This window comes from Pollachius pollachius (assembly GCF_949987615.1).
Source record: "Pollachius pollachius genome assembly, chromosome: 3".
NCBI classification, from domain to species: domain Eukaryota; kingdom Metazoa; phylum Chordata; class Actinopteri; order Gadiformes; family Gadidae; genus Pollachius; species Pollachius pollachius.
Window position 1 is genome coordinate 37,055,557 of NC_136936.1, and position 25,206 is coordinate 37,080,762.

General features: G+C 46.7%; 1 protein-coding gene across 5 annotated transcripts in view; it reads left to right on the forward strand.

The window, feature by feature from the left end:
• The window catches only part of hdac4 (histone deacetylase 4), a 114,004-nt gene extending 89,287 nt beyond the window's left edge, over positions 1-24,717 (forward strand). For all 5 annotated transcript variants that reach the window (XM_079731994.1, XM_079731995.1, XM_079731996.1 and 2 more), the window contains 5 exons: positions 5,804-5,922; positions 7,439-7,572; positions 17,661-17,745; positions 18,732-18,873; positions 19,418-24,717. In XM_079731994.1, the coding sequence (XP_079588120.1) occupies positions 5,804-5,922; positions 7,439-7,572; positions 17,661-17,745; positions 18,732-18,873; positions 19,418-19,472 (535 nt within the window). In that variant the 3' untranslated portion in view covers positions 19,473-24,717. The remainder of the gene's footprint in view (positions 1-5,803; positions 5,923-7,438; positions 7,573-17,660; positions 17,746-18,731; positions 18,874-19,417) is intronic.
• Positions 24,718-25,206: the final 489 nt, after the last annotated feature.

Below are 25,206 nucleotides of genomic sequence, written 5' to 3' on the forward strand. Positions count from 1 at the left end.
CGCAGGCTAACTTGAAGCTAACACGTTTTCACAGGCTAACCCAGTGTTTCCCAAAACAGGGGTCAGGTCGCCTGGCAGGCAGATGGATTAGAGGGACATTGACTCTGACTCATGAGCTAAGATAATCTATGGTGCTTTTTATTATTAAGAAAAGATTGTAAACAGTTTCCAAAGGTCTCATAAAGATCATATGTATCCCAAACAGAATAACTGCCATTCATAGCCATAAGCACAACCTACTACTCATAACCCGGTGTGGTGCGATGTGCGTAAGGTAACTGGGACTTTGCTATTACAGGGCACATGTTGATAGGAAAACAATGCCGATTCACAACGATGTAAGAAGTCAGGGTCACAAAAATATCCATACCTTTTTGAAATCTGGGAGTCACACGCCGTAAAAGGTTGTGAAGCGGACGGGCGTATCGCTGAGGTCAGGGCATGTCAGCCACAGCCCAGTAAAACAGACACGGTGCTGATGTGCACATATATCAGCTGACACACACACTCACACACACTCGTGTGCACGTCATCGTCTGAAGAGTAGCCCTTTGAAGATGGTGGTGATGTATGTCCGTCCGTCCGTCCAGTCTGCCTGCTCCAGACACTCTGAATCCTCAGGACATCACATGTTAACCCGCGGTCCGCACGCGAGCCAGCGAACGCACACCCTGCCTGGCTAATGCACCCCAGGCCTCTCTTTGCCCTTGTCTGTCTCTCCGTCTGTCTCTCTCTCTCTCTACCTGTCTCTCTCTCTCAACCTCTCACTTTCTTTCTCCCTGTCTCCTTCATCTCACCCTCTCTGTCTCCCTTTCTATCTCCCTCTCTTGCGCTCTCTTTTCCCCTATCTCTCTCCTTCGTAATCCTTTTCCAGCGTCTTCCTGTCCTCTTCCTGTCCCTCACTCTGTCAGCATACCCCACCTTCACACCGTTATTTCTCTCTGATGTGCACGTGTGGCACAGACATACACATCCTTCTATTCTAAACTATTCATTGAATTTGGTATGTCTTACTTGGAGCTGGCTAGCTCACTGGCCCAAACATGTTTTTATCGGGGCACCCAGTGTGGAACTATTTTATTTAAATGCTTATTTATCTATTTGTCTATGCACTGATATTATGAGCTTTTCCGGCCTACTGTCCAGAACTGTATGTAGTTTTGTTTGTAGCCAGGATTTTAAGCTAAACACGTATCACAATATCTGAATCCAAGTCAACATGTTTAGATAAACACTGTTCTTCTTGCGTATGAGCTGAGGTGGAGGCTGTTCTGTCTGTTGCTTCTGCCTTCAGTTCGAAGGTCCATCCTTTAATCTGTGGGGATGTTTGTGTCTGTTTGACTGGCTGAGTATAGTAACTCAACGCTTGATCCAACAGACAGGCAAATGAGAGGCCGAGGGTTATTGGCTCAGGAAATAGGCCCGCTAATCCCAACCCCAAAGTAATGTGTGTGTGTGTGTGTGTGTGTGTGTGTGTGTGTGTGTGTGTGTGTGTGTGTGTGTGTGTGTGTGCGTGTGTGCGCAAAACATGCACTATAATTGGCGTCCACTACATTTGGACATAGCAACTATTTTATTGTTGTTCTACTCATGAGATGTGATATCCTTAATCTTGACCCACTGTTGCTATGATACTGGCAGGAGACCAGTTTAATTAATATTGAAGTGTATAGAATTATACAGCGCTCTTATACAGACACACACTCAAATAGACAGGCACCTGTGATAGTCATGCTTACAAGTTGGGTGCAGGCACAGAAAAAAAGCTGGACACAATCACACAGATCATCCTCACCCTCACTGGAATGGCTACAAGTATGAGAGCATAACATGACACGTTATGCATGTCTTCTCCGACGTCTTTCTCCATCTCCATTTCACCCTCTCTCCTCTTCTTCTCCCTCTCCCTCTCCCCCTTTCCGTCTCTTTCACCCCCCTCTCTCCACATCCTCTGCGCCACGTTGCATCCACAGGGAATCAGGCGTGATTCTCTAGAAAGCACAGAGAAAAAAGATAAGAAAATTTGCCCTAATGAAAACCAGAAGCATCGTGTCCCTCGCTCTCGCTCACCCTCTATCTCGCACTCTCTCTCTCCCCACTCTGTGTCTGTGTCTCTCTCTCCCACTCTCTCTCTCCCCACTCTGTGTCTGTGTCGCTCTCTCACACCCTCACACCCCTCCCCTCTCCCCCCTCCTTTGCCATGAACTTGGAAAGAAGAGAGAGAGGGAGAATTAAATTTAACTCAAACCAGCTCTCCTCATGGCCAGATGACAGGGCTTTGAAGTGTGTGTGCATGTGTGTGTGTGTGTTTCTCTCTCTTTGGCTCGCTCTCTCTCGCCCTCCTCTAGTGTTTTGTGAAAGGAGAGGGAAAGCCTCAGAGCTCTAGAAAAGTTAACCGTTTGTTTACTGGTTTTTGCAAACCTTCACCACAGGTTCCTTTTCTTTTGATTTTGGTTTGACGTATCGTCCATATTACCATTTGGATGAAGTGAGTTATTCATGGTTGATCATAGCTATCGATTATTGATTCAAAGTGTCTTGCAGCCCTTCCTCTTACCACATGTTAAATCCCTAGGAATTGAAGGCAGAAACAGCAGCTTTAGTTTTGTATGCACATGATCTGCGTGCACTGGTACCTGTTTGTCCCTTAGGATGGTTCTCGGGCATGAGGTACACAGGTTTAGTTGCATGGACACGGGATGATTACACAAGCATAGGACTTTATTTTGATATTAATTTAGCTTGTCGTTCTTGTCTATTATGTCCAAGTAAACTGTTAGAGCACAGAAACTGGAGGAAATTCCATATGTTTCTGCATGCTTGGCCAATGAAGCGGATTAAAGCTAAATTCTGTTTCTGATATTATTAATGATTAATTTATCCAAATAAGGATGAAGATAAGTGTCTGATCTGGAGGCAAGATGGTTGACCGCCAACAAGCTTGTGCTCGAAACGTGTAAAAATAATTAATTCACGCTATTAAGGTGACTGATCCACATTCACAGAAAACCAACACAACCCGCACTTAAATGAAAGCACGCAAGTGCTATAATCGGTGACCTTCATGTTTTATACAAACATACCTGTTACTAGGAAACCAAACACAAGCCGACAAACTCTGAACGTCAACACCTCCACTGGGGATCTTTCACGGGAAAAACTGGTCGATAAAGTGGGGTACGTGTTCAGGATGTCCTGCAGCGACGGTGTGGTCGTAAACTCCCCCAAGACCCTTCATTAACAAAAAAATACTTTTTCCATCCGTGCATATGCGGCCTCTGATTCATGCACAATTACACGCCTTTAAAAACGCTGCTTTGGTCGCATTGCTCCAAGCTAACTGATCACTAAAATCGTTCGTTTCGGTTACATATCAGATGTTTTCCCCACGATTTGGGGCTTTGTGGGGGATCTGTACGGGGACTGTAGGAACAGGACTATACTAGAGGTATCCTACAACAGAATATCCATAGCAGGACATGTGATCACTCTGTGTTTTTTTTGTTTGTTTTTTATCTTTTCCTCTAGAAAAGTCTAGGAAGGACTTGTGATTATTATGTTCTACAGCTTGTCTTCCATAAGTCTAGATGAGATGTTGAGGAGAGAGGAGAGTGTCTGCAGGGAATGTGGCTCTTCTGGTCTAGAAGTGTATGTAGAACATGTTGATATTTCTGTTCTAGAAGAGCATGGAATACACCTGATCTTCTGTTGTAGAAGAGTGTGGAGAAGATGTGGTTCTTCTGTTCTAGAAGAGTGTGGAGAAGATGTGGTTCTTCTGTTGTAGAAGAGTGTGGAGAACATGCGGTTCTTCGGTTCTAGAAGAGTGTGGAGAACATGTGGTTCTTCTGTTCTAGAAGAGTGTGGAGAAGATGTGGTTCTTCTGTTCTAGAAGAGTGTGGAGAACATGTGGTTCTTCTGTTGTAGAAGAGTGTGGAGAACATGTGGTTCTTCGGTTCTAGAAGAGTGTGGAGAACATGTGGTTCTTCGGTTCTAGAAGAGTGTGGAGAAGATGTGGTTCTTCTGTTCTAGAAGAGTGTGGAGAACATGTGGTTCTTCTGTTGTAGAAGAGTGTGGAGAACATGTGGTTCTTCGGTTCTAGAAGAGTGTGGAGAAGATGTGGTTCTTCTGTTCTAGAAGAGTGGAGAACATGTGGCTCTTCTGTTGTAGAAGAGTGTCGAGAAGATATGGTTCTTCTGTTCTAGAAGAGTGTGGAGAACATGTGGTTCTTCCAGAAGGCTTGGCGTCCAGGGGCCTTCTCAGCAGGCTGTGGTGGGCCGCAGGAGTGCCTGTGGGCTACTCCTTTTGCTGTGGGGTCTTTTATGGTCTCAATGTTAATGGTCCAAGGCTGTGTGTGTATGAGTATGTGTCAATGTGTGTGTGTGTGTGTGTGTATGTGTGTGTGTGTCTAGGCAGCTGAAAGCAGCACACTTTTGACTCGATGCGGTCGGTGTATTTCTCCTTTTAATATCGTAGCTGTCTGCGAGAGCCTTTCATTGAAACTCTGAATCCGTCCCTGAGAATGTTTGGGTTTGTTTATGTTTATACAGATATAAGAAAGCTAGAGAAAGAAGGAAGACACACAAAATATGAATCCTGTGGCACTGGCGTAGTGCCATAAATATCGGGGTTCCTAACCACTCAATAGTATAATATACTGAATTCCAGAGATTCTATGAGGAATATCTTTGAAGGTTATACTTGGTAATCACTCCTCACTTATAACGTGAACATAAAATGTACTATTTCAATTGTTTGTTTCTGTCATTACTTCGTCAAGTTTTTCTCATCTCTCTTGTTTTTTTTCTTTTTACTACCATCGGTAATCCTCTTCATGATGTTTCATCCTGACTCATTGCCAAATCATACTGATGCACAGTCAGTGACGTACTCTCTAGCATTCTGGCTGTCCTCTTGTACTACCTCCAGCCTCTCCCTCAAACAGCTGTACACGTATGTGTGTGTGAGTGGGGTTGTGGTTGGTGGAGGGGTGGCCAGTGGAGGGTCATAATTTGGTGGTAAGCTTGAGATGGGGAAAACAGAGGCCTTTGGGATTCAGGGCATGCTGCCTGCGCACAGCCTCGTACACCACTGGTGTACCCCTGAGGTCGGCAAAGTACAGGGGGCCGGCAACGGTACCCTGAGGTACTCCATCACCCTTAACCGAAAGACTGAGGCTTGCTCAGATACCCGAGTGCCATCCAGGAAGTGTTGCTATTATTATACAGTGCATGTTTTCTGTCATGACAGATCCTGGCAAGGGGTTGTATTTAAGCAGCTTCATGTAGTGAACACTTTACTGTTCTGTAGGCACTATGAAGTCTTGTATGTGTGTAAATGCAGGCGACCACAGAATGAGTCAGCGTTGGAAACTCCAAACTGCTCCAGCAGCTCGTTATGAGACGTGTTGGTGACACATTGCAAAAAACCTCTTCCTTCATCGACCGATGCGTTAAAATAAACATCCTGAGTCCCACCCTCCTTGCAGAAACACACACACACACATACGTGTATGCACACAAAAACACACAGCTGAACATGCACACAAACACACACTCACACTCACAGTGATAAATACAGGCATATTAAAGTTGCCATGAAAATGAAAGACCAAATAATAGGTATATTCAAGCACTCTTGGTTTCCCTCCTACAATCAATAAGTTGGTCTACTTTGACCTCCCATAATTCCAAAAGACTCATCAAGTTAAACCTTTTTGTGAATCTACCAATACATCATATTGCGTAGAGTATTATTGATGGCATATACTGTATGAAGACGCCATGTTGTTGTTGTGATCCTCCAGGACGGTGGTGATGCCTATCGCCAATGAGTTTGCCCCCGACGTGGTGCTGGTGTCCTCGGGCTTCGACGCGGTGGAGGGCCACGCTCCTCCGCTGGGAGGATACAGACTCACCGCCAAATGTAAGCCCTTGCTTCACACCCACCGGGCCCGTCTGTAATCGCACGTTGTAATTAGAAAGTGCCTTGTCGCGATGAGATCCCCCGCAAGGGTTAACCGAGCAGAAATAAGAGGGTAAGGAGACCGGGATGACGGCATGTGACCCGGTTCACGGTGGGGTCACTGAATGGATAACAACATGTACGCGGACCGGGGCGCGTGTTGACGTTGTTAATGGTTTATTTTGGGATGAGATGAGCGAAAGTTTAGTTGAAAGTCTTATCCTGTTACTTCCTCTTATTACTTCTCTCACATTCTGAAGGAGGGTCAATGTTTTGATAGGATTTGTTTTGATAAGCCTTGTTTATTATTATTATTATTTTTCCCATTAATCATTTAGCCTATATAATGTAAACAGAGGCCAAAGGGATGTCTTAAATGTGCTTGCTTTATCTGACAAGCAGCCAAGGAATACAAAATTGTTCCCTTTTATAATGACCCATGAACCAAATAATCTTATTGAACTGCAACATTGTGTAGCAAATGTTTGTTAATTTGTACTTGATTTAATACTTAAATTAATAATCGATTATCAAATTGGTTTTGATTGATTTTGGTTCAAAAGATTAATCGAAGTGTTTCAGCTCTAATCTGACTCATCATGGATCCCCCATGTGTCTTGGGGAGAGATGATCAACAGTAGCCTAGTGAGACCATCCTGATTCATAAGTTACATTCTCCTTCTCTCACTGGTTGAATGCCACTACCAAAACGTTTTAAATGACAGGACCAATCAGGGCAGAGGGGGTTCAGTTCCTGGCACACGAGCACGTTCAATAGCAGTGCCTGAGGAAAGTGTAGCTTTCCTTGTTTTGACGAAATAGACAGAGTAACGGTGTGAAAAGATGAACAGAAATATGCAGGGAAGGTGTTTCTCGGATGACAATATGGTTTGATTTTACTTCCAACCGGATTCGGCAAAAACTAAGAGAGCAAGAATGTCACCTAGTTGGCTCCCTAGCCAAGGCCAGACTGGTATTCATTGCAAAACACAAATCCTGCCATAACTTCGTACTAAAACTACTTCTGGACGGGCTCACGTGACTAAGGGGAAAGCGGGATTGAGGGAGGAAACTGTCGAATGCATATTAAATATACTATATATTATAAACTACATATATTACATACTACACACACATTCCTAATCTTCCTGGAAGAGGGGTATAGAGGAAGAGAGATCAAAGTAAATTGCACAGCGAAAGCCACATTTATTGTATCAAGTATGCCTTATATTGTGGCTCGATTTCAACCGAGCAAATCTCTGATGTTGTTTCTCGCTCACTCTCCCTCGGTATCTCTGTCTCTATTGATCATATGATTCAATAATCCTTTGTTATATGCACTCTAAACCCTCTCCCTCCTCCCCTTTCCTTTGGTCAACATCCAAGTGTTTAGGGGCCTAAAAGAATAAGCTCTGTCTCTGGCTTTCCCCTTTTCTATTGGCCCGTGTCTCAGTGATGTCACTTCCTGTTTGTGCAGGCTTCGGCTACCTGACCCGGCAGCTGATGGGCCTGGCTGGGGGGAGAGTGGTGCTGGCGCTGGAGGGGGGTCACGACCTCACCGCCATCTGTGACGCCTCCGAGGCCTGCGTCTCCGCGCTGCTCGGCAACGAGGTAAGAGACAGGATCGGGGGGCTGAGAAGAAAGGACGGAGGGTTGGATGGATGGATAGTGGGTTGGTGGGACTAAAGGAGGGTGGATGGATGGATGGATGGATAGATGGATAGTGGTTTCGTGGGACTAAAGGAGGATGGAGAGTTGGATGGTTGGTTGGTCCGTTTGTTGGATGGGTAGCCTATCAACGGAGACCAAAATCTTCTTGTCGCAGTTGGATAGACCTTCAACCAATCAGAGCAGCACAACGTGTGTCCAATCAGCGGCAGCCATGTTGGTTGTTGATGACAATTCCTCAACGGCACTCCAATAGGACAATCCTCTGTACAGCCATCGTGTTTAACCCGCCTCATATTAGATGCAGGGTTGTCATTTGTCCGACCCGGGACCCGGTAGAGATGGATGGAGGGAGCTGTTCCGGCTCTGTTGTGGAGAGATGATAACATGAGGGAGAGCAATCCTTCTCTATTCTGTACTCGATCATCCCAGCAACCCAAAAAGGTGTGTGTGTGTGTGGGTGTGTGTGTGTGTGTGTGTGTGTGTGTGTGTGTGTGTGTGTGTGTGTGTGTGTGTGTGTGTGTGTGTGTGTGTTTGTCCCAGCGGCAGCATCAGTGGCTCTCCAAGTCGCCCACTCTGTTCTCCTGGCTAATGGACGGCGAAGTGCTTTCTTGGAAGGCATCTCCGCCGCTAGCTCCCCCACCCTCCAGATTACTGCTCCGCGATAACGCAAGATTTTATTGGTTAGAGGACTAATGTACTTCAAGGACTGGGCAACGACAAAATGAATTGAGAGAAAGAGGAGGGTTAGGGATTTAAAAGTTAGTTCATAGTTTAAAGCGGTATAGTGAGTGCGTTCCATGCGTTAGTCCGTGGAAGGTTGAGACGCCATCTTGTCCCATTGGCAACGTACAAAGTCTTATCATGCTGAGACATTAATTTAATCCTTTACTCCCAGTCTACATATATTACTTCATGTGCATATCATTGCTTTCAGTCTTATTAAGCTACTTCCATTTCCAAGTAGCACTAAAAACGCTAGCCAGCTCTTTCGATGTTCAATGAGTTTCGATTTTGATGAATCGTTGAGATGACGACGAAAAAAATGTTTTTTTCTCTACTTTTGACTTAATCTTTATTTTATTCATACTCAGAAGGCTGTGAATGCAATATGGCGGTTAAGTTGGCACCCATTCCTAACCTCAACGCCACCAAACTCCATTGGTCAGTAGCTAAAAAAAGGTGCGCAAATAATGATTGAATATCCAGTCCCATAGGCCATAATACGCTGAGCGCAGTGTTTATATGTTACTCCTAAAGTGGCCGCTGTAAGTGTTGCTGCAGACCTAGCCACAAGCACACCCTTTCAGTGTTTGTCGTAATTAGCCAGGGATAACCTGCTCATACCGTTTCTCTCTGCAGTAGGGAGCCTTTACCGTGGTAATAATGATTTCATATGGGTACTTAGTTTAGTTTAAATGTTGGGCTCACTGTGACCGTCCACCACAGTCTATTACTGGAAGGTTACTGTGTTACTGTGAGGACACAGTGTTTGTGTCGCATGCCCCGAGAGTGATAGGTTTTAAGTCTGTGTTTTTGATTTGTTGATGCATAAATGGGGTTTTATGCTTTTTTTAAAAAGCCGAAAGAGCTCTTGATTGACTTTTAAATACCATAAATATGAACTCAGGGTTGTTGGGACATAATAGAAAATAATGATATTATTTATAGAATAGAATATCATATATATAAAATAATAATTTAATATAATAATGAACCACAATGGAAAAATATACAGCTACGTTCAGATATGCTTTTTCGAATAATAATTCTTCTTAAGATAATTACCCAAAAAACGCTGAAAGGTGACCTTGGTTGCCCTGCCTGATCTGTTGTTCCAACCATCTTCGAGACAAACCGGCTCGTAAAATGCCATCGATGGCCTTGTAAAACCAACCAAGCGTGGCCCAGGTCCATGTGGGTCTTGGACAAGGTGCAAAACAAACACAACAACAATGGCGGATCGCACTCATAAAGGTTAGTCGCCGTGACGACTCGGCCGATCCAAGAACCACATTAAAAAGAAAAACCTGTTAAAAAATCTTTTGTTATACGAGTGCACAGAACATTAGAGAAGAAAATGCTGACATCTGTTTGGAAATGTTTTGACATTCGAAAAGGGGGAGAGAACAGCGGGCGGACGGATCTGATTAGCGAAGCGATTTAAGAGCAAGAGGGGTTTTCCGACTTGGTGTAATTAACTAAAATAACAATGTTCGTAAAAAAAAAGTGTAGCGCTCCAGAACACGAGCATTCACTTTCTATGCCAAAGAACAATCTGGTTGTCGATTTCCGTCCGTCAATGGAGCATGTGTGCATCGTACCGATAACCAGTGAAATAAACCAGTAATGGAAGCTCTCCACAACCAGGCCTTGCTTTTATTGGGAATGGGTGATAATAGCATGGGATTATCGACCACAAAAGTCCCAGGACCATAAGGTTATTGGGAAGGAGTTTATCTTCTGGTTTGGATTGAACCTCGATGTCGAGGTCCTAAATGATGTTAGCGGCCCCTCATGAGACGCTTGAGGACGACGCTGGGATGCCGGGTGGCAAGACATGTCAGGGAACCCGCCAGGCTAGCAAACATCCCTGAGCTGTAATGGGGCTGTTTGCCTTGGAGAGGAAACACAGGAACTCTGACTTGGCTAATCCATCCCCCTGAATCTGTTTACCTGCTCGGCGCCCACCTATGAGTGACTCAAGGACGAGCAGTAATGACCTCCGTGGTAACGCGCGGCTCTGCGGCGCAACGTCCACAGAACATTGTGTTGACACAGAGGGGATGAGGAGTCCCAGGCAGCCACTGAAAGGACTGCGGCGTGAAGGAGGGATGAGGTCATATCCCGTTCTATGTGCGAACGTGTTGTGTGTCGTGGCTCTAAGCTTCCCTCAAAAGCTGTGATCTGATGTATTACGTCAAGCTAAACCACGAAGCATCATGGCAGCTTTGTTTCCTAGCTAGAACGGGTCATTTAGGAGTGTGTCCCAATCCATAGGCCTTAATATGCAAACGTCAACATTACCTGCTAAGTGGAGTTCTTACTATAAACAATATAGAAAACAACAAATTCATCGGCTGTCTCAGGGGGCTGAACCTGCAGGGTTGTTACCCATATAGGCAATAGGCCTTGCCAGAGATCCATGTTCGATTCCGACGTTCCTGCACTGCTATTTTTCCTGTTAGTTTGCACTGTCACATCCACAAAGACACAGAACCCCATTGAATAGCCCCTCAGACGGGAATGCATTGAGTGTGAACAAAAACTAAAAGGAAGAAAAAAGGAGTTGCGGTGTGTTTTTCCGCCATGCAGGGGGACGGAGCCCCACACAGGAAGCAGGGTGAGGTAAAGTCACAGGGTAGCTTAGAGGTTGGGTGGAGAGGTGGGGGGGGGGGGGTACAGAGGGGATCTGGCTCTCAGGTTTCCAGCGCCTGCAGAGTCCCAGCTCCGGCTCCAGCAGGAATCTGGAAGGGGTCAGTGGCAGAGTGCCACAGGGAGCTGGGAATTATAGAAGCAGGTAGGAGGTGCAAGACGGAGACCCTCTCCCCTGACCCGGGGTACTCTGCTCCCACAGGCCAGCACCCGGGGAGTGGGTCGCCAGCCCACATCTGAGAGTGGTTACTCTCAAGCCGGGCTTGGGACGGGGTCATGCACAGGCCCGGGGATCGAATAATCAAAGGAAATGAAGGAATCGCTTGTCAAGTCAAAGAGGAGGGAGGACTCTATTGTTGCGGAGGGAGCTGTGATCACATCTGTGGAAACAGGTTAAACGAACACTAAAGTGTTGGAAGGTGTTTAGGTGTTTGTGTTTGGAGCAAACGTTGCCCCTGATGAAGTTTTATTGGGGACCGTTACGATTTGGGAGGATAGTTAAAGCGGGATAGTATAGTGTTTAGTGTGTTCTACTCAGAGAAGCGACTGAACTCCACCCCCAAACTACCTGTGGGCTTCCTTGAGCTAAATGTCATAACCTGCTCCTTAAAGACCTGCATCTGAATTCACTTTGAATTCACTTTTGATTAAAGTGCTTGCTACATGACTAAATAGTAAATGCCAAATTATGAATTATCTCTTCCACATAGTTCCAACTATAGTGGACTTAATCAGATTGGATCTTCAAATCCGGTGAAGAAGCAAAACAGGGGAGCAACAAAAAGAAAGTTCCAAATAATAATGATGTTGTAAGAACCATAGTAATGAAGTTTCCCATTTCATTCTGGAGGGCTTAATAAAAGACTGCGAGGGTGGTGATGCCGGTGCTGTACAGAATGGCTCATTAACAGCCGTTGACTGTGATTAAGTGGTAAGCAGGCCAAATGTTGACACTGCTGATTGGCAAAGAAGAACCCTCTTCGTTCTCTCAACTCGTGATGGTTCCTTTCTTTGGTTTCTTTGGTTCCTTTGGCGAGAAGCGTGTGGTAGATCTTTATTTGAAGACAGCTCTGATGACCTTTGGCGTGTGTTGACAGATCAGACACGAAGAGGTGTGTTCGTGGCTGCTCTTAGCTCATATTGAAAACAGAGAATTTGGCTTGGTTTTCCTGATTGTTGGATTTAAATGGAGAGTGGACTGGATCACTGGCCGAATGCAAGCTCATTTATCCTAATCCCGATGAAGGTCTCCGTAATGGAGTTGGAATGCAGACTCATGGAAAAACCCTTTTGTCTGGGAGCGTTTCTTTTTGTTGGTATGCAGGGAAACGAGATGGGTGGGTGCTCTTTGTTGTTTTTTGTGGGTTTGGACGTCTGCACGGTGCGATATTAATATCAGAAAGTTAGTGTGGAGGACGAAGATGAGCAGGGGAACACAGCTGTGTGCGTTGGTCAGCTGGCCCTTTGTTGATGTAGCTTCCAATGGCCCGAGAGTTCGTATTGTCTGGAACCTTCTGGAACTTTCTAGAACCCACCACCACACTGGACCGGTCCTATGAGGGCCAGCCTCCAGCAGGTGCTGTCCTCCCTTCAGATGGTGGTTGCTGCACACGTGCCAACATATTAATCGATGTGCATGTCCTGCTCAGGGGAGCTGGTCATAGGGGGAAAGCTTGAGGTTCACAGTCACTGGGTCTCAAAGTACACACCGACTATTGTATAAGAAAGCCCACTTTGTTTTTGTCACGCTAATCAAGACAGAATAAACCTCGAAGGTCAGTTGTTCCGGCTGGATTGATCAAATGTCAATAGTGGAAACATCAGCTCTTCAGACTAACCATTTATTACGTCAGCGTTAACCGCACAACCAAACCTTGGAGCTTGGTGGAATGAATCGGTCTCTAATCCTGGCCAAAGCATCCCCTACGTGTCTTTACGGGACCACTATCCTCCCGCCCGACCCTCAGACCGGGCTATCCAGCGTTTTACGGCTGGCCTCAGTGTGAGAAATATATCCCTGTGCTTTTATTGGCAGGGCGAGATGAGCTTGGCTATAATGAGCCTCAGGTTGCCTTTGAAGGCGGCTCAGATTAACGGCGGGGAAAGGGGGATAAAAGTTTGTGAATGGACTTTACAGGCTCTCGCGCGCGCCCCCCCAGCTCAGCCGTACGTAATCGCAGAGCCTCTCCCGTTAAACATGTCATGAATGATGCTCCGGCAACGCCAGTCAACTCTGAACCAAAGACTAATTGATTGATGAATGCGTGCTAGCAGATGTTTTTCCAAGCCGAAATGATTCGATAAACAACGGGCTAATATGCTAATTGTTGCCATCTGTCAATGAGGTTATTAGGTGTGTTTACACTGCAGCTACAGTCGCCACGCTCTGCTTCCCCCTCCTCTGGCCTGGCTTTATCCCTACAGCACCAACCACCACTGCTAACACCACCTACCTTCACCACCACCACCACTAACACCACCTACCTTCACCACCACCACCACTAACACCACCTACCTTCACCACCACCACCGCTAACACCACCTACCTTCACCACCACCACCACTAACACCACCTACCTTCACCACCACCACCACTAACACCAACTACCTTCACCACCACCACCACTAACACCACCTACCTTTACCACCACCACCACTAACACCACCTACCTTCACCACCACCACCACTAACACCACCTACCTTCACCACCCACCACCGCTAGCACCACCTACCTTCACCACCACCACCACTAACACCACCTACCTTCACCACCTCCACCACCTACCTTCACCACCCACCACCACTAACACCACCTACCTTCACCACCTACCTTCACCACCACCACCACTAACACCACCTATCTTCACCACCACCGCTGACACCACCTACCTTCACCACCACCACCACTAACACCACCTACCTTCACCACCACCACCACTAACACCACCTACCTTCACCACCACCACCACTAACACCACCTACCTTCACCACCACCACCACTAACACCACCTATCTTCACCAACACCACCACTAACACCACCTATCTTCACCACCACCGCTGACACCACCTACCTTCACCACCACCACCACTAACACCACCTACCTTCACCACCACCACCACTAACACCACCTACCTTCACCACCACCACCACTAACACCACCTACCTTCACCACCACCACCGCTAACACCACCTACCTTCACCACCACCACCGCTAACACCACCTACCTTCACCACCACCACCACTAACACCACCTACCTTCACCACCACCACCACCACTAACACCAACTACCTTCACCACCACCACCACTAACACCACCTACCTTTACCACCACCACCACTAACACCACCTACCTTCACCACCACCACCACTAACACCACCTACCTTCACCACCCACCACCACTAGCACCACCTACCTTCACAACCACCACCACTAACACCACCTACCTTCACCACCTCCACCACCTACCTTCACCACCCACCACCACTAACACCACCTACCTTCACCACCTACCTTCACCACCACCACCACTAACACCACCTATCTTCACCACCACCGCTGACACCACCTACCTTCACCACCACCACCACTAACACCACCTACCTTCACCACCACCACCACTAACACCACCTACCTTCACCACCACCACCACTAACACCACCTACCTTCACCACCACTACCACTAACACCACCTATCTTCACCACCACCACCACTAACACCACCTATCTTCACCACCACCGCTGACACCACCTACCTTCACCACCACCACCACTAATACCACCTACCTTCACCACCACCACCACCACTAACACCACCTATCTTCACCACCACCGCTAACACCACCTACCTTCACCACCACCACCACTAACACCACCTATCTTCACCACCACCGCTGACACCACCTACCTTCACCACCACCACCACTAACACCACCTACCTTCACCACCACCACCACTAACTACACCTACCTTCACCACCACCACCACTAACACCACCTACCTTCACCACCACCACCACTAACACCACCTATCTTCACCACCACCGCTGACACCACCTATCTTCACCACCACCGCTGACACCACCTACCTTCACCACCTCCATCAGCACCACTACTTCCCCCCCACTCCACCACCACTACTAACATCCCCCAACTCCACCACCACCACCACCCACCTCCATCGCCACCACTACTACCCCCCCAACTCCACCTCCATCACCACCCCTACTACCCCCCCCCCACTTCACCACCATCATCACTACCATCCCCTAGCTCCACCACCACCACCACTACCCCTACCCACCTACCAGGACTACCACCACCCACCCCTGCCACCGCTTACAAGGAGAAAACCTTACAAGGAAAACCTCCCCTCCACCCCATCCAAAAAATGGTCTCTTGATCCGCACAATAGCCGCGGTTAGCTGGTTCAGTTAGCATAACATAATCAAGGGTTCTGGGTCCCTCGGCCGTGTGCGTAGGCGAGAGCGCAGTCAACAGTCAACAATGGACGCCTTGTCGACTTTCCTCCCGCTGAACAAGTGAAATTCCTTCTCCCTTTCCGCTGTTTTGCTTTCGGCCTCCCTCTCAGAATGTTTTGCCTGTGGAACCCTCCTCTTCCTCACACCCGTGCTCAGGGCTTTCCACGCCGTCGCGGTTATGTTGGCCGCCGGTGGCTGCGCGTGTGCGTTTGAAGCCTCTGCCACACGCGAAAGAAACGCTTTTTTCCCAGGCTTCGGTGGGTGCAGTGACAGAGCGCTGTCTGGAACAAAAGAGCACTCAGCAGTCCGGCACCGTAGAGATGTGGAGCTCCACACACCCACACACACACACACACACGCACGTACAGCAAAGAAATAAAATAAACAGGCTGTGCGCGGTGAAGGAAGGAATTGTGTGTGGGTGCGTGCGTGTGTGTGTGCGCATGTGTGTGTGTGTTTGCACATGCTTGCGTGCATCAGGATGTACACGTTTGTGTGAATGTGTGACCGTGTGTACATGCAGCGCTTGTACCTGCCAGGCAGGGTCCCTGGAGTTTGCTGACAAGAGCCATTAAAGTTTATGAGCGTGAGGCCCGGCTGTCAATCAGACCGACAGACTCCCTCATCCAACCCGGCTCTTGGGGCGGGGCTCCCAGGTACCCTGGGGACAACCCGGGCCGGGCCTGGCTGCCTGCCTGGCTGGGGTTAGGCTAAGGATTTGGCTGGCCGCTTGGTTTAGGTCAAATGTAACTGATGGCACCCTGTTGGTCTGAGATGGACTCTGAATTTTGAGGTGGCAGGTTTTCAGTCAATGGTGTGTTAGTTAAGAGGTGCTTGATAAAATACTAATTGTTATTATAATAATATTAATAATAATAATAGTAATATATAGGTATTAAACCCATTTTTGCCATGAATAAAATAATAGGTAAGGCTTAAAAATGTAGATCGTTTCTTTCAGTTCCTGTCGTCTCTGAGGTAGAGTTCCTCCCGCTATTTTCTTCACTCATTTCCTGTCCGGGATCAACAAAGTCCATATTATCTTATGTCAGTTATCTGCTCTGTCCGTGTCACATTGGCCCTTGTGTTTCTGGCTGTTGGTTTCCTCGTTGTTCACACAAAGGCAGAGTTACCGCTAGCTTATGCTATATTGGGGTTTTCGCTATGTTTTAGGAAATAAGTCACTGCAAAGTACAAAAAGTACAACTCAAACACGTGAGCTGTATGCGTGTGCATACAGCGTGTTTGCGTGTCAGCTTGTGTGTGTGTGTGTGTGTGTGTGTGTGTGTGTGTGTGTGTGCATGATGCAGGGTGTCGTGCCACAGCAGGATTAAAGTATCCCTCAGCCTTCTCCCTCTCCCCCCAGCCCAGCATGCCTCTCCCACCTTCTATTTGTTTTAATTAGATGAGAACTTCAGGTCCGTCCTTCTTCTGTGCTCCCCCCTCTCTCCTCCCCCCTCTCTCCTTCACCTTTCTCTCCGTGCCTCTCTCTTTCTCTCCCTCTCTCTCTTTCTCTTTCTGTCTCCTTCTCCCCCCCCCTCCCCTTTCCTCTCTCTTTCTCTCCCGCCCTCCCTCCCCCTCTCCCCAGTCCAGATTGTTTTCTCTCCTGGCTCGTCCTCCCGTCCCTGGTTATTAGCCCTGTGGATCATACCAGTGAGGCTGTGATTAGGGTTTGCATTGGAGAGGACGAGTGGGGGGTGGGAAGAGGAGAGGGGGAGGGACTGGGGAGGAGAGAGGAGATGGTGGGTGAAGAATGGGGTGCAGGGAGCCAAGAGGACAAGGAATCGGGTCGGGATCGAGTAGGAAATGTGGGATGAAGCTGGTCCTCAAGTGTGTGTGTGTTTGTGTGTGAACCCAAGTGTTTACAGCTTGTGTTTATACAGCCATGTGTTTACATGAGTGTTTATGTCTTCAGACTTGGGGAGAGTACAAAGCATGCATTGTGTGTGTGAGGTGCTTTCCTGCCTTAGGGTCAAGGCAGGCACGCATAGGCTTAAGTCCTCTGTGGGTTAAAGAGGATGGATGGATGAACGGAGCGGTAGAGATGAATGGATACAATGGATAGATGGATGATAATAGATGTGTGAATGGATGGCTGGATGGAGAAATGTGTCCATTGATCAATGGATGGATGGACTGATTCTTTATGATGTCTTGCCCTCTTTCTCCAAAGCTGGACCCCCTACCAGACGAGGTGGTGCAGCAGAGACCCAACGCCAACGCTGTCCAGTCCATGGAGAATGTCCTGGAGATCCAGGGTGAGTGTTCCACCCTAGACCTGAGGTGGTCCACCAGTCCACCCTAGACCTGTAGACCTGAACCAGTCCACCCTAGACCTGTAGACCTGAACCAGTCCACCCTAGACCTGTAGACCTGAACCAGTCCACCCTAGACCTGTAGACCTGAACCAGTCCACCCTAGACCTGTAGACCTGAACCAGTCCACCCTAGACCTGTAGACCTGAACCAGTCCACCCTAGACCTGTAGACCTGAACCAGTCCACCCTAGACCTGTAGACCTGAACCAGTCCACCAATCAACTTTAGACCTGAACCAGTCCACCAGTCAACTTTAGACCTGAACCAGCCTCCCCACCGGTCCACTCTAGACCTGATCCAGTTTACCACTCACACACATTTATTACGTCTGTCTCGTTTATATAAGCCACTTATTTTCTATTATTTCTACTTCTCCATGTATCGTCAACATCGTTTGGTTTGTTTTAATTCTAATACAACCCAAAGACATTTCAGTTATGTGCATTCCCAAACTCCCATTCAGAAAGGCTTGAGACCATTGAAGGTGAACATTAGACCGAACAGAGATCCATGCACATTTTCCACACTCATTTTCCAGGCAATGGTCCACACGGTCAGACTGGTTTGTTTAGGATTCGGTCGGGCAGATGCTCTCTTCTGCTCATTTGCTTCCAGCTGGGGCGAATTCATTCATGACTTAGTGAGACAAAACATTTCCAAGGAAAACATGATATTAGGGCTGGCAATAACACCGGAAGGAATCGATTTGACCCTTTAGCGAGATACATTGAGTTGTGCTTTATAAATGTAATTCATAAACTAGTACTATATTTTTGGTATTGGGAGTACTTTTAAACAATGTTAACGTTGTTATTAATTATATGAATTAACATTATTGTGGTGGGCCCACTCGGTTTGATGGCTCAAACATTAAAGTGTCTATTTTAGAAGACTCTCATCTGATCATTTCCTGTTTCCTGCGTGAAGGCCAGTACTGGCGCTCTCTGCAGCGGTCTGCATCGAAGCTGGGCTACTCCCTGAGCGAGGTGCTCCGCTCTGAGAGCGAAGAGACCGAGACGGTCACCGCCATGGCGTCACTGTCTGTCGCCAACAAGCACATCAGCAAAAGGTCTGTGTCCTTCGCCCTTACTCCCGCTCTCGCTCTCTCGTTCCCGGTCTCTCTCTCTCTGCCTCTCTCTCTCTCTCTGCCTCTCTCTCTCTCTCTCTCTCTCTCTCTCTGCCTCTCTCTCTCTGCCTCTCTCTCTCTCTCTGCCTCTCTCTCTCTCTCTCTGCCTCTCTCTCTCTCTGCCTCTCTCTCTCTCTCACTGCCTCTCTCTCGGTCTGCCTCTCTCTCTCTCTCTCTCTCTCTCTCTGCCTCTCTCTCTCTGCCTCTCTCTCTCTCTCTGCCTCTCTCTCGCTCTCTCTCTGCCTCTCTCTCTCTCTCACTGCCTCTCTCCCTCTCTCTGCCTCTCTCTCTCTCTCACTGCCTCTCTCTCTCTCTCTCTGCCTCTCTGTTTTTTTCCCCCCCTTGTGTCGTTTGATTTTTGTCATGCCCTTTTGTTTCAGTACAAATGTAGACACAATCCAACCTTTTGATAATTATTTGGTTCCTGTGTACTTTTTAGATAGACAATACCTGATATCTTTACTTTGATTTACTGTCATTCCCACAGGGCTGAGGAGGAGCCCATGGAGGAGGAAGTGGACCCGGCGTTCAACCACTCATAAGCCAAGCCTGCCTCTCGGACATTGTTCTCATCCAATCCAAACCACTGTTTCAGTTTAAACCCCGCCCTCCCCCCCCACCACCCCCACCCACCCCCCCCCCCCTGCCAGGTGTCTCACCTATTGCTATCTCAATGTGGCGGGGGTCCTAGCGTGGAATGGGGGGGGCCGGGTCTCCGTTTCATAGAAGGAACGGGGGCTTCGGGGGGCTGAAACAGAACACTGGTGTTTGGTTGTCCACAGGGGGTTGGATGCTCGGCCCACGGTGCGTTGCGTTGTGTCATCTTTAACGGAGGGCCTGAGTCTCCGAGCCTCTGGCTACCAGGCCGTCTCAAGACCAGGAACTCGAGGTTGGAAAACCGAGCCATCGTGCGCTGTCGTGCCTCGAATGCCAGTACTTTAGGACTTTAAAACCGACGCCGTCTGAATGAGGCACGGATCACGAGACGGCCGTCTTTGCTCTGGGTTGAGGTTCTCGGTCTCTCTCGCCTCTATCGCCTCACCTCTTCTCCTTTTTTTTATTTCTGAGTCTGAGAACGTGAGCGAGCGTGGATGGATCCGGGGACCGTAGCTTGATGCCGTGACCCGCGGAGCGCAGTTGGCGATGGAGGAAACGCGAGTGTGGAATACCTTTCTGCCCGAAGTCCGCTGGATGATTCGGTAGGAAGTGGAATGGAGGTGGTCGATTCGAACGGTGATTCTTGGCTCTGTTCCGACTGACGGTAAATGACTGCAAAATTGTGCCTTTTTCTTCGAACCTGGTGGATATTTCACAATGAACTGAACTTCAAGACATTTGCCTTAAAGACAGGTTTGGGAACAAGGCCTCTTCTCATCCTTATCCTTTACTATTTTTTACTTGGGCGGCAAAACTTTCCAAGCCTGCATGCTGTTGGCATAGAGACTGGACGACTGGCATGTTTACCCATAATGCTTTTCACACAGCCTGTCCACCCTGTAATTAAACCCTTATTTTTTCATCGTACCACTTTTACCTGCTTTTTGGAAGGTAGTTGTTGACCGATTGAGTAAAAGCGTGGCTTGGCTGTGCTGGGAGGTTTATTTAGTATTCTCCAGACAAGCCTGATTTTCCAGATAGGATTTCTGAATGGATGACATAACAAGCATGCACTGCATTCCAATAACGTCACAAGACGAAGCATGATGTACTATCACTCTTTATTGATCACAGGAGGTCACATTGTCAACCAGAATTCCTGCATTAATCTTGTCCACCGACAAATAAACATCAGCACATCACTGATAGAGGAGCAAGCTCCTCCCCACAAAATCTTTCCCACGTTGAGGACAGTGCAGTGTTTTCAGACGCCAGACAGGAGACGGGTGGGTTTTAACTGTGTCTGAGTCGCTTCAGTACCAGACCCCCTGTGACACTAGTGAAACGCATCTGCTCTCCCCCTGTCCTGAGCTACCGACCAGGTGGGAGGGAGTGAGAACATGTGCGCTCATATACTTGTGGGTGTGTGCGTGTGTGTGTGCGGGTGGGTGTGTGACACGACCGGGAGCCAGACATACAAAGTCAAATCACACACTTATTATTCTTACAGCACAGTAAGGTTGGCGGACATATGTCTGTGTGGAGAGTTTGTCTTGTTCATATCTTTCATCTATCTCTGGCCACCAGAAATGATCTGAGAGATGGTGCATGATGTATATCATCTCGGCTAGCGCTACCGTATGTAGCGCCAATGACAGCCCGACAGTACGACCCCCACCAACCTGTGAGAGGAGGGGCAGTGGGGAGCTTCGTCAGCCACAGCCTACAGGCGTTGGCTGTAGGCTGTCAAACCTACAGTTTGACAGTTTTGAACATTTACAACGATAGAAGCAATGCAAGGCACGCATCTTGACGTAGCTTGATTGAGAACACCCAGGACCAACAGACAAACTCCCCGTCACCCAGCTCACATTGTCTTTCCCTCTGGGCAGCTACCTTCCTCCACGGTTGTTTTGTTTAAAACTCTACTTTTGCATTGAAGCCTTGTTTCTCGACGCAGGGGCGGGGTTCTGACAGGAAGTCAGGAGGATATCTTTTCCATGACTTCTCTCCCCCCCCCCCCCAGCTGTTTCTTTCCTCCGTGTTCGCTGGTTTCGTTGCTGTATCTGTTCAGTTTTTTTTAAAGTGCAGTCAAGTGACTTTTATTGATAAGTTGTCGTTTTTTTGTGTTGTACCTTTTAACCATTTTTTTTATTTTGTATACAGCACTTTTCCCCCCACCTGTCTTTTCCTCCTTTCCTCTCTGTTACGTTGTTTGTTGTACAGTTTACATGTTTCAAAACCGAAAAAGGGTTTGGATTCTGGTTGGCGAGGACATTTTCCTTGCTGTTTTTTGAGCTCCAGGGTTTATGGGGACGCTTTGGGAATGCAAATACTACTTTGTACAATGATTATAATAATTGTGTATTTACTATACTGTCTGTTCATAGTAGATTTATATATGAAAAATATGCATATTATATTATATATATATATAAAAATGAAATATTATGAACTTGTTTTGGAAATTAGTATTGCAAGGTTTATATTTTCATTGGGCAAATTTGTTGCCCTCTCGAGGGTATTAATGAAAGCACCACTTACTGTCACTTGCTACGATTGGCTCACCGCTGAGCAATATAGCATCCCATTGGTCTTGTGTTCCCTTGTGTCAGTAACAACGACTGGCTTTGAGTTGTGTTCATCCCATGGTAGTTCTCATACTGTTCCGAGTTACATTGCCTACGACACTCACACACTACAACATACTGTGCAATCACTGTTACGTTACATTGTTCTCCGGAAAAATGGCTTTTCTTTTTCTGTTTAATTCATCCTGCTCCTCTTTATTTAAGATGTCAACGAGCATATCTTCACGCTGGGTTCTGTGCACCCTTTTGTTCGAAATATACCTTTCCTAAATTACCAATATTTGAATGTCTATTGATGAATCAATCGGTAACAAAAACTGTTCCCACATTTGCATATTCATGATTTATTTTTGTACAATCTTAATAATTCACACGCTTATCCTAAAACCTTCTCCAAAGAGGAAGATCAAAAGACGGATGGAAACGCGGCTGTCCGCAGCCCCCGTACCTCTGATTGTATCACTGTGATCAGCCAGGAGCCCCAATGACCGTAGAACAGAGTCTGACCTTTTTATTGGCGACCAAACGTTTGTTGGTTTATTCCACTCATCGGTGCTCTAAATGTATAGTTTATTATATCACATTCACGCCTTCGGGGGTGTGGCTCGGCCCTTCAATTAGAACTAGTTATGGTAACGAGATAAGTAAAGAGATATGGTTTCTTATCAATAGGGTTTATTTAAGGTAGCCAGTTAAGGTAACTGAACCATTTAAGATGACGACTAAAGGTAACTTGGAACCAGGTAAGTTAACTAATGACTAGTTAAGATAACCAGTTAATAGTAAAGGAACCCTGTTAAGACGGCTAGCTAAGGTAAGCTAGGCAAACCACCTAGCCGTCGAACAACCTGAACAGTCCTTGGATGCTGATATCGTCCGAGCCCCAAGACAAAACACTAACAACTCCGTTCAGAAGAAATATTACCCAGAAGACGTAGCTTTCAGAACACCGTAACTGACGGTGGCCTTCCCACCTCAGCCTGAACCACCCCTCTTACTTGCCTCCCCCTTTTCTCTCTCCTCTGTCTTCCCCAAACGGCTTCAGCAGATGACAATTTCCCCCGGACATTATGGCCTTATGGCTCATTTCTTTACTTGGCTTACAATACACACTTCTTAGAGGTGGAGGACAATGTTGGTGGAAACATTGAATATATTCCCAAGCAGTAGCACTAAATCCATGTTTTGAAACATTATGTTAATGATATTCTTTATATAAGCCCTTGGAATGGGGACCATTATAAGTGCTTTTTCCTTAGTTATAGAACATTTCACTTTGGTTTAGACTAATTGTAATTTACAATATCCTTTTTTTTATACATTCCTCTCTGTCCACCAACTATGCACTTGCTTTAACACACAGTCTCACACACAGAGACACACACACACACACACACACACCTTGGTAGTGAAAATGGAAGCCGACACAACACTTCTTGCTTGATAAATAGAAGGCACATCGTTGGACATTGTTCCCAGGGGAAGTCCGTTTTGACCCCAACAAACATCAGAGAACATGAGCTGGTATACATTACAACATTTCCTGGACCCTTTAAATATCAGCACTGGGCATTGTCATTCTGGTTGTTGAAAAGGTGTCGAACCCAGGCATGTTTTTTGTCTGATGGTTGAATCAAGATGAGGTGATTTGTTAAGCCCTTGATCCCAGCCCCCAAAATGGCTTAACCGGCCCTAGGTTTTAGGGTGACCGTCTCACCACAATGATGATCCAACAAATGTGCCACCAAAAAACAAACATCTTTTAGTATGGTCTTCCACATTACCATTGGTCTACGACTCTACAAGTACAGATTTCCTTCTCTGACCCACTTTCTGTTTCTGTCTCTCTCCCTCTCCCCCCCCCGCCCTCAATTTTTAGCATGGTTTTGTATGTCCGCATGCACTGTCTGTTAGTCTGTACCCCAACACACATCCACACATGGGATGTAGCACTGAAGGGCACGTTGACTACCTTCTCAAGATTGCATCAACACTTTTGCTATCTCTCTCTCTGTCTCTGGTCTCTCTCTCTCTCTCTGTTGGCTGGCTAGTTTTTTAATGAGTCCCCTCCTAGAGAACCGGGGGAAAGGCTGTTTTCAGTGTTAGGCGAATGTGCTCTCATTTGTACAAACAAGGAATCCATAAAAGTGAGATTTAAACATACACCATTTCAATGCTGTTTTCTCTAGCATTTGTAACACACAGACAATAGATTTTATTGTATTTATCTAGAAAAAGGTGTGAGTTTTGTAGTGAGGCTACATACATGAAGGGTCAACAGCAGAACCGGCCGACTGTCTGAATGGCGGGCAGTGGTGTGGGGGGTTGATGTGTGTTTTATACCATGATTGGACTTCTTCAAAGGGCTCAAACCCGAAGCCTGATGTGTTTTTGTCCCGGGTGTCCATTCCACTTTAAGCCAGTTTTACCTATGACCACTACGGTTCAGAAAGTTACAGTTCTAGGTTTACATATGTATTAAATGCATATTATTTTGTTTTCATTGTTTTTCAATATTGGTTATTTTTTTTGACTTGTTGCTCTACTGTTACAAAAGTCTCTTTTTTTTCTCGGGAACTTTTTGCTCTAACATATTGTCTTTGACATCTACAATATAAAGTATCATGTTTTGAAAAAAAGAAACAGTGTCGTTATTGTATTAAGGGGAAAAAGTGTGTGGATTTCGGACCGGAGCAGACATTCCTTTGTCTGTCTTCCTTGTATTTCCATGATTTGGACTAAATACGAGCAAAAGCAAATGCAGCTGAAAGGTACTTGGTTCTATCCATGATTTTCCCAGATTTTACCCAGTTTTGCCTTAGGCCTCATTGATGTAGTTTAACAAATTGACTTTGGATTAAAGTGTCAAGTCAACCTAATTGACTTGATAGAAAAATTGTGAAATCTTTAATCATTGTTAAAGGGGTGATATTATGCTACCAGATGTGAGTGATTAGCCATTACAAGCCATTGTTTTAGTGACATCACATGTGGGAATGTCCACAGAGATGTATAATGGATAGATAAGCAACATTTGCTACAGTCCACTGGGTATGCTGGTAGACTGATCTATCTATCATAAATCTAG